The sequence below is a fragment of the Cynoglossus semilaevis genome, chromosome 11, assembly GCF_000523025.1.
Source record: "Cynoglossus semilaevis isolate Cse_v1.0 chromosome 11, Cse_v1.0, whole genome shotgun sequence".
NCBI lineage: Eukaryota > Metazoa > Chordata > Actinopteri > Pleuronectiformes > Cynoglossidae > Cynoglossus > Cynoglossus semilaevis.
The window spans coordinates 11,790,458-11,805,513 of record NC_024317.1 but is presented as its reverse complement, the minus strand read 5'-3'; the positions used below and the strand labels follow the sequence as shown (position 1 = coordinate 11,805,513).

The 15,056-nt window shown below is 39.6% G+C and overlaps 2 protein-coding genes across 3 annotated transcripts in view; one reads left to right on the top strand and one right to left on the bottom strand.

Annotated features, from left to right (window-relative positions):
- LOC103386358 (tribbles homolog 3-like) overlaps nt 1-1,268 on the bottom strand; it is a 6,952-nt gene extending 5,684 nt beyond the window's left edge. The window contains exon 1 of the mRNA XM_008320576.3: nt 210-1,268. The gene's annotated coding sequence lies outside the window, so the exon portion shown is untranslated. The remainder of the gene's footprint in view (nt 1-209) is intronic.
- The window catches only part of pnp4a (purine nucleoside phosphorylase 4a), a 22,065-nt gene extending 7,009 nt beyond the window's left edge, over nt 1-15,056 (top strand). The window contains exons 2-8 of one of the 2 annotated variants that reach the window (XM_008320574.3): nt 10,583-10,677; nt 11,456-11,619; nt 11,787-11,890; nt 12,956-13,131; nt 13,208-13,398; nt 13,883-13,962; nt 14,138-15,056. In XM_008320574.3, the coding sequence (XP_008318796.1) occupies nt 10,655-10,677; nt 11,456-11,619; nt 11,787-11,890; nt 12,956-13,131; nt 13,208-13,398; nt 13,883-13,962; nt 14,138-14,284 (885 nt within the window). In that variant the 5' untranslated portion in view covers nt 10,583-10,654 and the 3' untranslated portion in view covers nt 14,285-15,056. Of the gene's footprint in view, nt 1-5,358; nt 11,247-11,455; nt 11,620-11,786; nt 11,891-12,955; nt 13,132-13,207; nt 13,399-13,882; nt 13,963-14,137 lie in introns of those variants that run through there. The other variant, XM_025060056.1, reaches the window with a different exon arrangement.

Below are 15,056 nucleotides of genomic sequence, written 5' to 3'. Positions count from 1 at the left end.
GATTGAATATAATAAGATCATTTAAATGCATGAACTTTTGATTCTGACTTTGTCGATAAAACCATTCAGTTTATTAGCCTATCATTACTCAGACACCATTCTCCAAACTCTTATTGCATCTGAGCGTGCGTTTACACATATGGACTTTAGCATCAACTTAAAGCTGCTGTGGTTGAGAGGATTTGAGAAGTTTTGTTAGTGTGTTTTACCTTTGTTTGTGTGTGCTGTTGCGGTGTGGAAGATGAATGGAGATGCAGCAGCAGCAGCAGAGAGTCTCAGGTTGTTGAAGTTTCTTTCTTCGGTCAGTCTTCAGTGTAAGAACAGCAGCAGCTCTGATGCTTCCACTCTTTGTCTTTCTTCTTGTTATTGTCTCGGTTGCGCAACCTGTCGTCAGTCAGTGAGTCAGCTGTAAGTTTTCAACTCCAGCTGATTAAAAAAGGCAGAAGTCTGAAGACTGTTACGAGGGAGAAAACGAATGAAAATCGTTTATTTTTAAAAGTAAAAATCGTAATGAGAACACTCTTTAGGCGGAAAAGTGAGTGCGGAGTTTCTCTTCTTTGTGGAGCATGAGCGAACAAAGCGAAGTCGGACCGAGTCCCCAGGTCTTTCCTTCTGTCCGTCTGTGTGAGCAGAGGTTATAGTTAATCCGGTTTTAGGGGTCAGGTTGAAGTGCAGTGTGGTCTTCGGGACTCCGGTCTTCACTGGCCCACCTCACTTCCAGCACTTTTCAGCGGGGACTGGGACCGACTATAGTCCTGTTTGCTTACGTTGTTCCCTCTCGTTATGTCGTCATCCACATGGGCGGGACCACAATGTTGCAATCCTGCAGCGATCAGTCGTCAGAAAGTCATAACTGTACAGTAGGACGGAGTCGGCGTCCGCTTTATGAGGAGCTCGCACGTGTAACTCGTACACTATGTTCCAGATTACTGACTATATCTAACAACAAATGTCTTAAAGTTCCTACTTGTTACTACATCCTGTTGTTTTAAGACATTTGGTTCACAAAAAATAAACATAAGAGACGAGGCGTTAAATGTCTTCCGGACCAAATTTAATTCACGAGACAACGGGGGAAATTATAGACGAAATATGTGTTGGTAATTAGCTCTTTAGTTCGCTTTATTAGCAGTTTGTCCTTTTTTTAAAGATCTTAGCACAGTGTTTCATTCATCCGTTACGTTACTTCTGTTTCTAAAGCTATTCTAATGGCTTTGGCTTTCGAAATTCAAATTGCCCACAATAATGATATACCAGTCCAATTAAATTGTATCAAGTGAGTTTGTTTTGGCAGCCTTATTACTATTATTTATTTGTCCATATGCGCATTCACATTTATATGTAATCATTTGTTTGGCCAGTTTTTGTTAATCTAAACCTAAGATGTGACTCGTTTTGGCAAAAGTTATTGAATTGTATTTGTTTAGATTAAATATACAAATGTTTGGTTCGTTTACCAAATACCAAAATAACGTGTTTAATTTTCAATGAAAAGATCGTCTCTATAGGTAATTTGGTGGATGATTGCATTTGATGTGACGTTGTTATGAGTCCGACTGAGAGTTATGTAATTTCCTACAACGAAAACGTTCAATGAAGTAGTCTCGGAGAAACCATAAGACGTCCTCTTGTTTTCTCAAACTCAGACTGTTTATTATAATTATTTAAACAAACCTAACGTCACTTTCGGTTACACTTTCGGCAATGTTGCGTGTAATTCTCACATCAGAGTTTTGTTTTTTTTACGTCTCCGCTTTTCTGTTCCGGTTACATCAGCTGCAGTACACCATAATGGTAATATTTTAACCATATTTACCACCGTTTGTGGCATTACGTTTTATTACACAAACATTTTTGTAGTGGAAAGAGAGAAAGCAATTATTTTAGCTAATTTCACTATATCCGGTCAAAGTTACGGCACGTGTTTAGTGCTTCGCAAAACTACAGAAACCGTTTGCCACAAGTGTTGCCAGATCTCGCGAGAAAATCAAGCAACTGTTACACCAATAATATTTTTCATAAATTTATAGTTATACTGCGTACTAAAATATCGCGAATACAGCATTGAATTTTGGCAGAATCGTTGTTATTAATGTTTTGTTCTTAGATATTGTATTTTATTTGAAATGGCAGTTTAACCCAGAATATTTGATGAAATACAAACAAAGTAATGGTAAAAACCGAACTATAACAGAGTGACAGATTCAAAGTTTAGGAAACTGTGAGAACTGTTTTGACTGTTAATAAGGTTCAAGCTTGTACTTTTTGAACTTCAATTTCTAACCGTAGGTAAATGGCCTGTGTGACCTGGTTAAATTTGTCTCTCTCTCTCTCTCTCCCTCTCTCTCTCTCTCACGCATACATACGTACATACACAGCAGGTTATCTCCACTGGTTGGCGTGTTTTTACGCCAAATGATGAAATATTGAAGAAACAGAGAGGCAGTAGAAACACTGCTCTCTCCAACTCTCTCTCCCTTTCTCTTTTTCTTTGCGTGTGTGTGTGTGTGAGAGAGAGAGAGAACTTCACTGTCTCTTTCATAACTGACGTGATGAAATCAGAGGCCAAGTGTCTGACTCAATTATGGCCTGACATGAGAACACACACTAACTGAGAACAACACACACACCAACCGTGTGTGTGCACCTTCTCTTTCTTTCCTATAACACTGCTCTCTGGTTTCCACCTTCCTAACTCCTGTGCTGCTGTGATCCAAACGTGCAGCGAGTGCCGTCTTTGCATCCGCTTGTCTGTCAACTGATAAACAATGTTTCTCTGCACAAGACACTGAAGAATTCAGGCCTGACATCATCTACACCCAGAGCTGTTGTAAACTCTTTCAGTCACCAGAAATTTCTCTGGATAAAGGCCAGAACTGCTGCTGTATTCGAATGCCTTTAGAGGCCACTGATGGTATTACACTAGAAACCTCCATTCAGTGAGTCAGTCTTCTTCTTATTTTTCTTTCGGCTTTCAATGAGTCAGTGAGAAAGTCAGTACAAAATTATGGATTTGTTTTATACCAACCTGCATAAAGATAACACATCAATATTAAATTAAAATAAAAAATAACTTAAATGTATTATTTAAGATTTTTTTTTCTTAGCAGGTAATGCAAAAAATGCTCATCAGATCATTTAAGATTCCCTCAAAAATTTGAACTGTAGGAAAATGTCTTAAAATAATATAAGCATTAGTATATTTACCTGGAAATTCAACTTTGGATTCAATATAAAAGAACATTTAAAAGTGGTTGAAGAGGTCCTTAGAGGATACTTGGCAGTGGAACTCCCAAATATGTGTTTTCCAAATTAGGAGGAAGCAACTATTGCAAAATTTTCCTCGTGATACGAGGAATCATTCAGTGATCAACCGAGCTCCATTTGAGTCCCGCTGTTACTTACTGTCTCTCGCTGGGTTATTTTACCCATTTTTATAACAATAATATGTTTATAAAATGTTTTTTAAATTATTATTATGTTATACTATCAATATATTTGTTTATATCTATGTTTTTGATGTTTAGATGGGGGAGTTTAATTTTATTAATAGTAGTATATTTCTGGAGCTGGAACAAATTAATTGGTTTTTAATTATTTGTAATGGGGAAAATGCCATCGAGATCGACATGAGTGCTGTTGTGAAACGGATTAAACTCGTATGTAGGGGTTCACCTGTATATAGTTACATCATTTTGCCAACAAAACTCTTTGTCCACTGTAGTACATGCTCCTTGATGCTTGTCCACTCTGTATGACTCCGTGACCAAAGTAAAACAAACATTTTTAATGTGCAGACTGGTCGCTGGAAGAACCTGATTACTGTTTTTTGACCCAGTAAAAGGTTTAAGGTTTAGAAGTAACAGAAGTGTAACAGAAATATTATATTATAATTATGACAGTTTTCCTCTTTTATCATTCGTGGAAACTATTGCGTCTTTTTCCCCGTTTGGTCTGTAATCCATGGTCTTGCACACACACGCACACACACGTACATTCTTACAGTATTTAAGCGTCTTCTTGTCTCACTTTTGCATCATCCCTGGTGACCTTTGTGTGTGTGTGTGTGTGTGTCGGTGAGTGTCTGTGAGGGGTGGGAGGTGGGAGTGTGTGGGGGTGTAGAACTCAAAACACACACACACTCTCTCTCTCTCTAAGGCCGGCATGGGATTGTCTCTGTGATGAAACCAGTGGTAATTTCGGCTGTCGGCATGACGACTCCATCCACTGTGACATGACTCCATATGTATATGAGTGTGTGTGTGTGTGTGTGTGTGAGTGTTTCCTGATTATTGACCTTTTCATCTTAATTAGTTGAAGTGTGAAATCTTAAATGATAGTGATGGTGATTTCTTTTTCCAGTCCTAATTCTGGGCCTTGGTTCATTACCATAATACAAAGAATAAAGGGTTTAATATTCGACTGTTGAGATTTGACACAGAGAAATGTACATATACAGTTTACCTGGATTTTTTCTCAAAACTTTTCTGTTGTATTCCAAATACACAGCAGACTCATATGGGACTATAATAGTAGTTTTCTTAAACTTTAAGTTTTGTATTTGGATAATTGGTCTGGAGTTGTTGACAGACTGATCTCACCATGTAATTTATCATATTATTAGTCAGTGACCCACTGACTGTGGGGGCCACATCTCAGCCAAGCTAAAAACAAACTCAAACCAATCCAGGGCCTATGGTGGGCCAAACTGGGCCAGTGCTGCTTTAAATATGTTAAACCTGGTCCAAAGGTTTATGCTGCATTCACAACAAAAGTAATAGAGGCAAAAAAAACTTGTAACGCTTATATTCTGATTTATGACACGGTGGAGACAGCTAGCTAACTGGCTAGCTAGCACTGCCACTGAGTAAGCTCCTGTATTTTCATAATTTTCCATAATTACACGTGGAAGTAAATGCCAAATTAAATGCATTATATGTTTAAAATGTTCATTAAAAATAATGACCAAATATAATTCATTTTAAATATATTTTTTAATCTGAGAGAAAATCAAATAAAAAGTTAAATAAATATTTAAATTATTAGCTTTTTTGTTAATATATAATGATTTTTTCTATTTTTGACACTGTGTCATTATGTCCATAATGTGATTTTTTTTTCTAGTCCTTTAAATGTATTTCACACTTATAGACTGTACTGTACGACTGTATGCACAGTTTATGTATATATTTACAGCTGGACGTGGCATTAAAGTGAAAGTTAATATTAAAGGAGAAGAATTTGTAGAAGTCAGACAGCAGCATAGAAACAGAATCAAATATGAATTCTTATCCTAACTCAGGGGTGTGTGTGTGTGTGTGTGTGTGTGTGTGTGTGTGTGTGTGTGTGTGTGTGTGTGTGTGTGGAGGGACGGGGGGATTATATGTGGGGGTGTGGGTGTCCATGGTTTCATTGCTCTCCTGTGCAACCATCAAATGCAACTTGAAGCAATACCCTATGTGCACACACACACACACACACACACACACTTCAGACTGATACAACAAAATAAACAAACACACACTCTCTCCATCACTATACGCCTGCTTTCTGCCGTAACGAGGTGCAATCAGCACGCAACGCTGACCAACACACACACACACACACACTCACACACTCACTCACTCACTCACTCTCACACACTCAGGCTGGTTGAAGGATGAAGTCAGCCTCTGATTGCAGAACAGTTACAGGATGTAGACTAGTTCCTCTCTCACTCTCTCGTTCTCTCTCTCTCTCACTCGCCTTCGCTCTCTCTTTCTCTCTCTCTTTCTCTTTCTCTTTCTCTCTCTCTCTTTGTGTGTGAGTGAGGGAGGATGTACGTTGGCTTTGACCTCATACTTTCAATTCACCTCAAATTGATGGAATTATTCATCAAGAAGAATTCCATTAGTTTGGCAGCGTCAGTGTGTGTTCCAGAAACACGGTAACAAATACAGTCTATTAACCGTTGGCGCTCATGTGGCCTTTTACTTTTTCTAAAAAGTATTTGTGTCTTCAAAGTTCCTGCAAGCTTCCCTTAGGTTTTTTAGAGTACACAACGTTAATTTGAAGAGGGCTTACAAGAAAAGTGAATGAAAGAAAACAGAACATTTATTAGCCGCTAGAGGGCGACAGAGACCGTCTTTAGGCCCTCTATTCAATTTATTCTCTTTCCATCCTCTCTTTTTTCGGAGGTATGTAGTTGGATACAGACTGACAGCTATAATGCTGCAGTGTTTTCTTCTTGTTGTACTAGTATTTGACATTAGATATTCAAACAAATATAAGGACATGTCTGGTTGAAGGAAATGTACAAAATATATATTACATTTAGGAATAGATTATTTGGGACACGTGAATTGAGTGTACATGTATGTATGTGTAGAGGTTGTGTGTGTGTGTGTGTATATGTGTGGAGTCTGGTGAGTTAAGCTAAAACTGATGTATGTGGGATCTAGTGTCCACATGCCGATGTGTCCCTGGGTAGATTACTACTGAGGTACCAGTAGTAATGATGTTTTGCTGGCATCTTGTGGACAAAGCCACTGTAGCTGAGTTACTGTGTGATTGGCCTTATTTTATTGTAAGTGGAATTTTCTGCTTTTATTACTCAGACCCGCCTCCCTGTCACATGTTTTACAGAAGGGTCCGACCAAACTGACCATCTGGCACACGTTCGCAAAATCACTCAAACTATTTGGCTGAAAGTTTTGTGACTCACGTGTGTCAGTAACAGCATCCCTTGACCTTTCATTCATCTCCGGAGGCCAACATCATGCAGCTCATTAACAAAAGCCACACAAAATGAAAACACGTGGAAACATGAGGATTAGCAACACGCGGTTGGTGATAATAATCAATATCATTGGATTTTGTTTTATGGAAGATAATATGCTATCTGCAAAAAAAATTATATATACTGAAAAACTTATTTCTGTATGTAAGTTTGAACACATTGTGATGTAGCGGTAACTGGGATGTTACACTGGGATGATAGGCAGTTTTACCTGTAACTGGTTTACTTATACGACTGAGTAGACAAAAGAACTTCCACCATAGGGTCCTTCTTTGCAAGCAAGGATCACATTAGGAGAGTCGTCTGCTCAAATAAAACAATAGTTTCCACAATGAGACAACAAAGAAGTGAGACCTGTCGCCACCTACAGTTAAAACTACCGTATTTCTTATCCTTTGGCTGGGTTTGCGACTTATACTCAGGTGCGACTTATATATTAAGATATATAATTTCACACTTGTTATTTTCACACTGACAGCCGCTAGAGGGCACTCTAGCTGGCTGGTGCAACTTATACTCCCGAGCGACTTGTATATGTTTTGTTTTTTCTTTTCGTTGTGCCTTTTTTGGCTGGTGCGACCATATAGTTCAGAAAAATCCGGTACTGCAAACACAAATACTAAAAATCTGTGTGTAAAGGTAAAGTGTGGAAGGCAGTGTTGAATATGCTGTACTGTGTTGTCGTCCAAATTTACCTGAAAACTGTTTACTTTATGGATAATGTCGACAGCTTTTGTTAAATTAGGGCAAAGTTGACTCATACACAGGCTCTGGTAGGAAAAAGAAAGGTTTGCATCATGATGCTCCACAGACGCACTGATACTCAGAGACAAAATAAAGGCGTCCTTCTTCCAGCACATTGCAGACGCTCTGAATCAGCTCTCTGAGAATCTGAGCTATTCTCCAACGTCCTAAGTATTTTACACATTCACTTTGTTTCCAGAGACGCACGTCAATCTGAGAGTTTCAATGTTTGCCCTACATTCATACAGGCAAAAAGTAAAAAAATACATACCAACCTCAACCATTTTTTGAGTCTCGAGAGCGTAGATTTCAGCTCGATCCTCAGAGTCTAACATTGATGTCTAAGGTAACGGCCCTCACGTGTCTAATAATTATGGTAACGTATTCCAAACTGGGAACGCAGCTGCTAATGGAAGCCTAACGTCTAAACGTTAGGAACAACATGTCTTTTCACTTCACTGCACCGTCAGATTTTTATGTTTTTATATTTTTATACTCGTATTTTTACACTTTTCAGTCTCCATTTAATGAATTTGGAAAAAAACATTCATATTACAATATGGAATGTTCAACATACTTTAAAAATCAGGACCAAACCAAAGGCAACACATTGTGTTAACTGAAGTGCCGCTCTGATAAATCCCACGATTGTCCAATAGGCTCACAGAAGTGAAGCCTCAGGAATGAGGTCCTAACAGCACTTTTAGCTCACATAGGTCTGAGAATGCCAGAGACGCTAATGACATTTAGGTGGCAGCAGTTAGGGAGATAGGTGAGGGGAATGCAGGAATGTTGACCATTCAGCTGGACGTTAGACCCATAGAGGCCGCAGGGTCCAGAGCAGGAGCAGACTCGGACGCACCACTCAGGTTTAGAAATATTATTGTAATACATCAATGTCTAACCCTTACTGTATAGTTCCCCTTACATGGCTGTTTTTTTATATATTTTTTTCTAAGATAACTTTTCCCCATAATTATTGAGTTGACTGTAAATCCTTGTAATGTAAACAGAAGAATTAGCCCCCATAAGTTACCTGTCATGTAAAAATATGAACATAATATATAAATATAAAAACAAATAAATAAGCAAATTAACATCAGAGGTGGGTTTGAAGTTGAATGAATTCACATTCAGCATCAGCATCAGTGTACAGTAGGCCGGTTAGAGACGGGTGAGTGTTAGAGACGGGAGGAGATGAACGTTTGAATTTGTAACTTTATAACCAAAATGTTTATTTTAGATGTTGACCTAGAAGAAAAGCTGCGCGTTAACAGTGATTTTAAAAGGATGGTAGAGGAGGAGAGGGTTGCAGTTGAATGGACACACAACTGTGTGTGTAGAAATAAGTATGGATGTCACATTTCTGGAATATTCTCTGACAAAGTGAATGGGAAAATGATGAAAGACTTTTCTTATAAAAATGTAATGACTCTCCTTGTGGAAATGTGACATCAGTCTGTGTGTGTGTGTGTGTGTGTCTCTAACCACCAGCTGTACTCTGGTCATTAACCTGCTAACCAGCTTCCACGTGGCTCATGTTAAATCCCACACACTGTGGCATTAGCAGCCGAGAAGATAAGACAGGAATAAAGAATGAACACTGATTGATTTGAACATTTTTATTCAGCAGATTATTTTCCTGTAAAACTTGTTCTGGGACTTTATTTTACTCTGCGTGTCCTGAAGTGACTTGTAAATGTGGGGGGGGTTTCCTCACAGTGACTCATTGTTCTGCATTAAACAGACGTCCAGTGGACGTTCCTGTGTGACTGTGCGCAGGAAATGACCAAAGTGAACTTCCTGTTGGTTTCGTCTGATCCCTCGAACTGCAGGTCGTACGTGACAGCACGTCAGACCCACATGAATCTCATTTGCAGCAGATGATCAGAGTGGAGCACAGTTGACATGTGAGGTGTGTTAGCAGTCATGAGACACAAGGCTACGGCCCGTTAACGTAGCTCCATATCTTGTCTCTGATTGGTTCAATTAATCTCTCAAATCTGATTCTGGATCTTAAGAGACAAATGTAGCAAAACTTATTTATAGTGGGTAGAAATAAAAAAAAGAAATCAGATCCAGTGTGTTATGTACAGAACTCTAGGTTAAACAGCAACTGAATCTAGTTAGCTGGTCACAGGTGGAACTCTGGGAAAAGATCTTGTTGAAAAGAAGAAGATTTGTCCGTAATCAAATGTTTGTCTATAAAGTGAATAAATAAATGGTCAAGATTAGATGAGATGGCTAATAGTGGCAATGCTATTGCTGGGAGTCTTAAGGTTAGCATGTACGTTGCTAAATGTTAGAACTTTTTTTGTTTAATATTTGTCATGGTACTTATACATGTCATGCATGCAGTGGTCGACACTTTGTGGATCCTGAAAAGACTTAGGCTGTAGAGCAGTGTAGATGAACTAGTGGCCCGCGGGCCGACTCCAGCCTGACAAACTGTCCAACCCGGCTCACAGCTGGATTCCAAAATAAACATGAAATATTAATGTTGTAGGAAAAATCCCAAGTCGTCCATCTTTATTTGTAAGGGGTCCAGAAACCTCCTGTGGAGAATAGATAATGGAGCATTAGCATTCAGTGCAGGAAGGGCTAAATGCTAATTCTTTCATTTTTCAGAAGGGCAACTTGCTAAAACTTAGCCCAGATATAGCTTCAAATGAGCCATCAACAAATACAGTACCTTTAGATTCATTCATATCACTAACAATAATGAAAAAGTTATAAAAACTTCAAAAAGGTTTTTATTGAGTAAATACCTTTAATAAATGTATTTGCTACCACGATGGCACGCTAAAAATAAAGGACAGAAAAAATTACGAGTGGCAGGTCACATATTTGCAACACACACACACACCTCCACTACTGCAATTGGCTGCTGATGAATGAGTAAGCTGTTGACCAATCAGCAGCATGTGACTGGAGCATATCTAGGAGCAGATCCAGCATCAGCTGCACTCTGACTGCTCTTCTATCGCTCACACTCACACATACAGGCGTATATAAACACATTTTTCATCACGGAATTTTTTATCACCGACTCTCTGAAAGGAAGAGTGTCACAGAACTCAACTTTTTATTCCTGACCGCTGAGCTCGTCCACGTCATCGTCATCCGTCCATCATGCACAGCAAAGACCAGATCAGGTAAGACTTCATGTTCTTGTTGTGCTGTTGTGTTGTGTAACATCATGTATTACTGTGTATACAGTGTATCCCCAGGAGCTGAGGTCGAGGAGGTTTTTGAGGCTTTCAGGACAACTTTTTTAGGAATACAAAATATTTGAATAACAGTTTATTAACGCTAGTATTTTATTAGGACTTTAGTTTCAACCTAAACCACACGTTTGGTCAGTTTCTGAACGCTTATCGTGACAGTTGAAACAAACAAAAAGCTACAGTATCTATCTATCTATCTATCTATTTAATACATTCTGAAATATTTGACTCTTGTAAAATAAATCTCCAGATCAAAAAACTCTAAAGATCTAAAGATCATTGTGCTGAAGAACAACAAGAGGTTTGAACTCATGTTGATGCTCTTCTAATAAAGGCCTTCCAAACAGGTAGCAATACGAAACCAAGAACTGATGATGTGTGACTAGTTCTCCCTCTGTCTACCAGCCGACCCTGTCCATCAGAACCAACACATCACATCTTCTCTCAGTATTGACGTCTTTTTTATTGACTTTGACAGGACTTCTTGATGGCTACTAGTGAGTAAATGCAGACAGAGGGCAGCTTCAGCTTCTGTGACTCTACGCTATTTTATTTTTTCAAAATTAAAGTTATGCAAACTCTAGGATTTTAAGAGAACTTTTAACTTTTAACACTGCATATCATCTACAGAAGCCTGAAGATCTGTCACTAAAAATGAGTCACAGCCTACTGTACAGCACGCTCTTCTCTGTGATTCTGTTTCCAGTCATGATGAATACCAGAAGACAGCTGATTGGCTGATGTCTCAGACGAAGCACCGCCCCCAGGTGGCCATCATCTGCGGCTCTGGACTGGGGATGTTGGCTGATACCCTCAAGTGTCAGGACTCTTTCGCCTATTCTGACATCCCTGGATTCCCTCAGAGCACAGGTACTCTACCTTAGCATTTCATTCACACCAGTGGCGCCCCCAAAAGGCAGCCCAGGGATGGTTTTTAACCACCCTTGAAAAACTGCTGGTCGTTCCCTCGTCACCCAAAGGCATCTGTAACCTGTTTCATTTCCCATAATCATTATTTTTAATTTGGTGTGTTTCAGTTCAGGGTCACGCTGGTCGACTGGTGTTTGGGGAACTGAAGGGAAAGACGTGTGTGTGCATGCAGGGTCGTTTCCACATGTATGAGGGACATTCACTCTGCAAGGTACGCACACACACACATACATTTGGATTTTTTTTATTCAAAGAAAAATCTTTTTAAAACTAAAAATCAAAAGGAACTAACGTAATAATAGAAGGTTCGGCATATTTAGACTTTCAAGTTTATTATGCCTTAAAAAGTAATAAAGTAGTAAAAAAAATAACAATAATCCATTAGGGTCTTCCCACTGCCCCCCCACCGCTTAATTGTGTTCTCACAGGCTTATTATTGTCTTTGTATTTAGTCATCCTTTGTCATACCTATAAATCACAGTAAATACACACAGTGAATGCAAATGGTTTCTAAACATGGAAAACAACACACACACACACACACACACACACACAAGCATTTACAGTCACCTGATTTAAGCAGCAGAAAACTAATGAGCGTCATGAGACTGATGATGATGTGTGTGTGTGTGTTTGGTCTTGGTAAAGCTGTACTTGTGTGGTAACTTTTTTTTATGTCCTTGCAGTGACATTTTGCAGGTCCATATTTTGGGGCTCAACGTTTAGTTTGGAGTTAGGCTTAGATATTGGCTCAGACAAGAGTGAGGACAAGGATTAGGACTAAGGGTATGTTAAATGTTAGGCTAACGGCTTGGAGAAGGCAGTAGCTGTATGGGAGGTCCTCACAAAACGTGGAAAACCAACCTGGGTGTTCGTGTCTGCGCATGCGCGCATGTGTTTCCGCACTTACATAAGTGCCTTTGTTCATTTAAGACCGTTAAGTATACACAACATAACGCACCATCGCAAACGCATTGTCTCACAAAACTGAAAACAATTCATTCGCCTCTAGATGTCACTGTATACACAATAAAACGTTTAATGGGGCCCACAGTGGGGGAATTTACAGTGTTGACCGCAGCAAAAGTACATTCCAAGGTATAAGAGTCAGAAGTCAGGAAGTCAGCCTGCTGTTTCCTAACATTTCTTAGTTGGATTATACAATATACTGTCCAGTTGGCAGTACTTACTTGAGGTATTTCAGCAACTTTCTTTGAACAAAAACCAAAAAAAGCAGCCAGGGTTTGAATCCCATCTTCATGTGTCTGCTCCTCAGACGACGTTTCCTATCCGAGTCTTCAAGCTTTTGGGTGTGGAGACTCTGATTGTGACAAATGCTGCCGGCTCATTGGCTGATGGTTTCCATCCAGGTGACATCATGATCATCAAAGATCACATAAACTTCCCTGGACTGGTGGGTCTGAATCCACTGTGTGGACCCAATGATGACAAGTAAGGTTGAAGGCTGATCCAACACCTTGTCTTGTCCTGTAGTGTAGATCCCAGCTGCTGATTGTTGTTTTTCCAGGTTTGGACCTCGTTTCCCAGCCATGTCAGGATGCTACAACAAAGACCTGCGTCGTCTGGCCATGGAGATCGCCAAAGAACACGGTGTTGCCAGTGTCATCCAGGAGGGGGTGTACGCCATGGTGGGGGGGCCGAACTTTGAGAGCATCGCGGAGGCCAGACTACTGCACCGACTGGGTGTGGATGCTGTTGGTACGAAAAAACTCCCGCCCAAACACAGACATATGGGCAGGTGTAGCATGCTAACTGGCTAAGAGCTGCTGCCGCCACTACAGTATTATTACTGGAGTTTTTCAAGTAGTGTTATCAAGCCGTGGTTCAAAGTGGGGGGCAGGTGCTCCTCTTTGGGTCTCAGAGCTATTGCAGGGTGGTACAGAAAGGCTTATGAATTTCAGTTTCAGCCATTTTATTTTTCATGCCACAGTAGGAGAATTATAAAGATGTTGCCAACGGCAACTGCTGATTGGATGAGCAGCTGTGGCCAGTGACACATCAAAACACAATGATTTGTTCATTTATTTGCACCTTCACTCTGCTGAAAACAGCAAATACAAATAGTGAACAGTCAAGACGGTACAATAGTCCTTTACATAGTCTAAAGTATTCTGCCATATTCTGTAACTGAAGACTTTTTATTTTCAATTCCATGCTAACCTTGATTGTCTGATGCTCACAGGTATGAGTACGGCTCCTGAGGTGGTGGTAGCTGCTCACTGTGGCCTGAGGGTCTTCGGCCTCTCCCTCATCACCAACAAGGTAAAAACACACTGTGACGTGCTTCAGTTTATTAAAGTTGGTCAGTTATAACCGACACCATAGCGCCCGGATATAAGTGATTACTAGTTTCCATTTTATCTGCAATGACACAGGATGTAGTTTGGGGTAAAAAATGAGTAACTGTTTTTTATTCTAATGAACTGATTGGCGTCAGGTGGTGAAGAGCTATGAGGACTCTGAGAGTGTGAACCACGACGGCGTCCTGGAGGTGGGACGACTGCGCTCTCACACTGTGCAGCAGCTGGTCACTGAACTGGTCAGCAGGATCGAGATCAATAACAACTCTGACAAATCTGCTTGACCACGAACACATGAAGTCATAGAGTGTAAATAGCTGGTACATTTTTAGAGTTCCCACTGGGTTCAAACCCTTATTTTTTATTTTTGCTGGTTTTAATGACATCATGTTCATCGTCACGTATTTTTACATCAGTACAGATCTGAGTGTAAGTATTGTGTGAGCCATTTTAATATTAATACAAATTTTATTATAATACCAATTTTTATTCTGTCTGTGGCTGCTTTCATTTGAAAATGAGACCTTTTTTGTCTCGACCTGTACATTTTTTCCCGAGTTGTATTTAATCCATGCTAATCTGATTAAATGATAAGGAAAATCCTGATTTTAGTATGTTGATCAGCGAGGACACTAAAGACACCTCCAGACAATGTTAACTCTATTATGACCCAGAAACGTTGTAGACCCTGTAAGATATAGTTGGCATTATTTTAATCTGATATAATTAGTCCACAGTTGGCCAAACCTCACATTTAACATGACAAATCTATATCTATAATCTCCAATGTTTTCTTAGTTAATCCTAAATCCTCTCTACATTATAGGTCAGTAACTATTTTGCATCACTAGTCCTTTTATGTTTACATAATAACTCGTTAAAAAAATATTTCTGCTCACCTGTTTGTTGTATTTCCTCTTCTGACCAAAAGAGGGCAGCAGTAGACACGCCACTCGTACTGGATCCGACCATAACTTAATTAGTTACTCCTGCATATCATTAACTTCTTCTGTCTTCCGAGTAAAATAGTTTCGAAATATCCATCCATCCATCCAT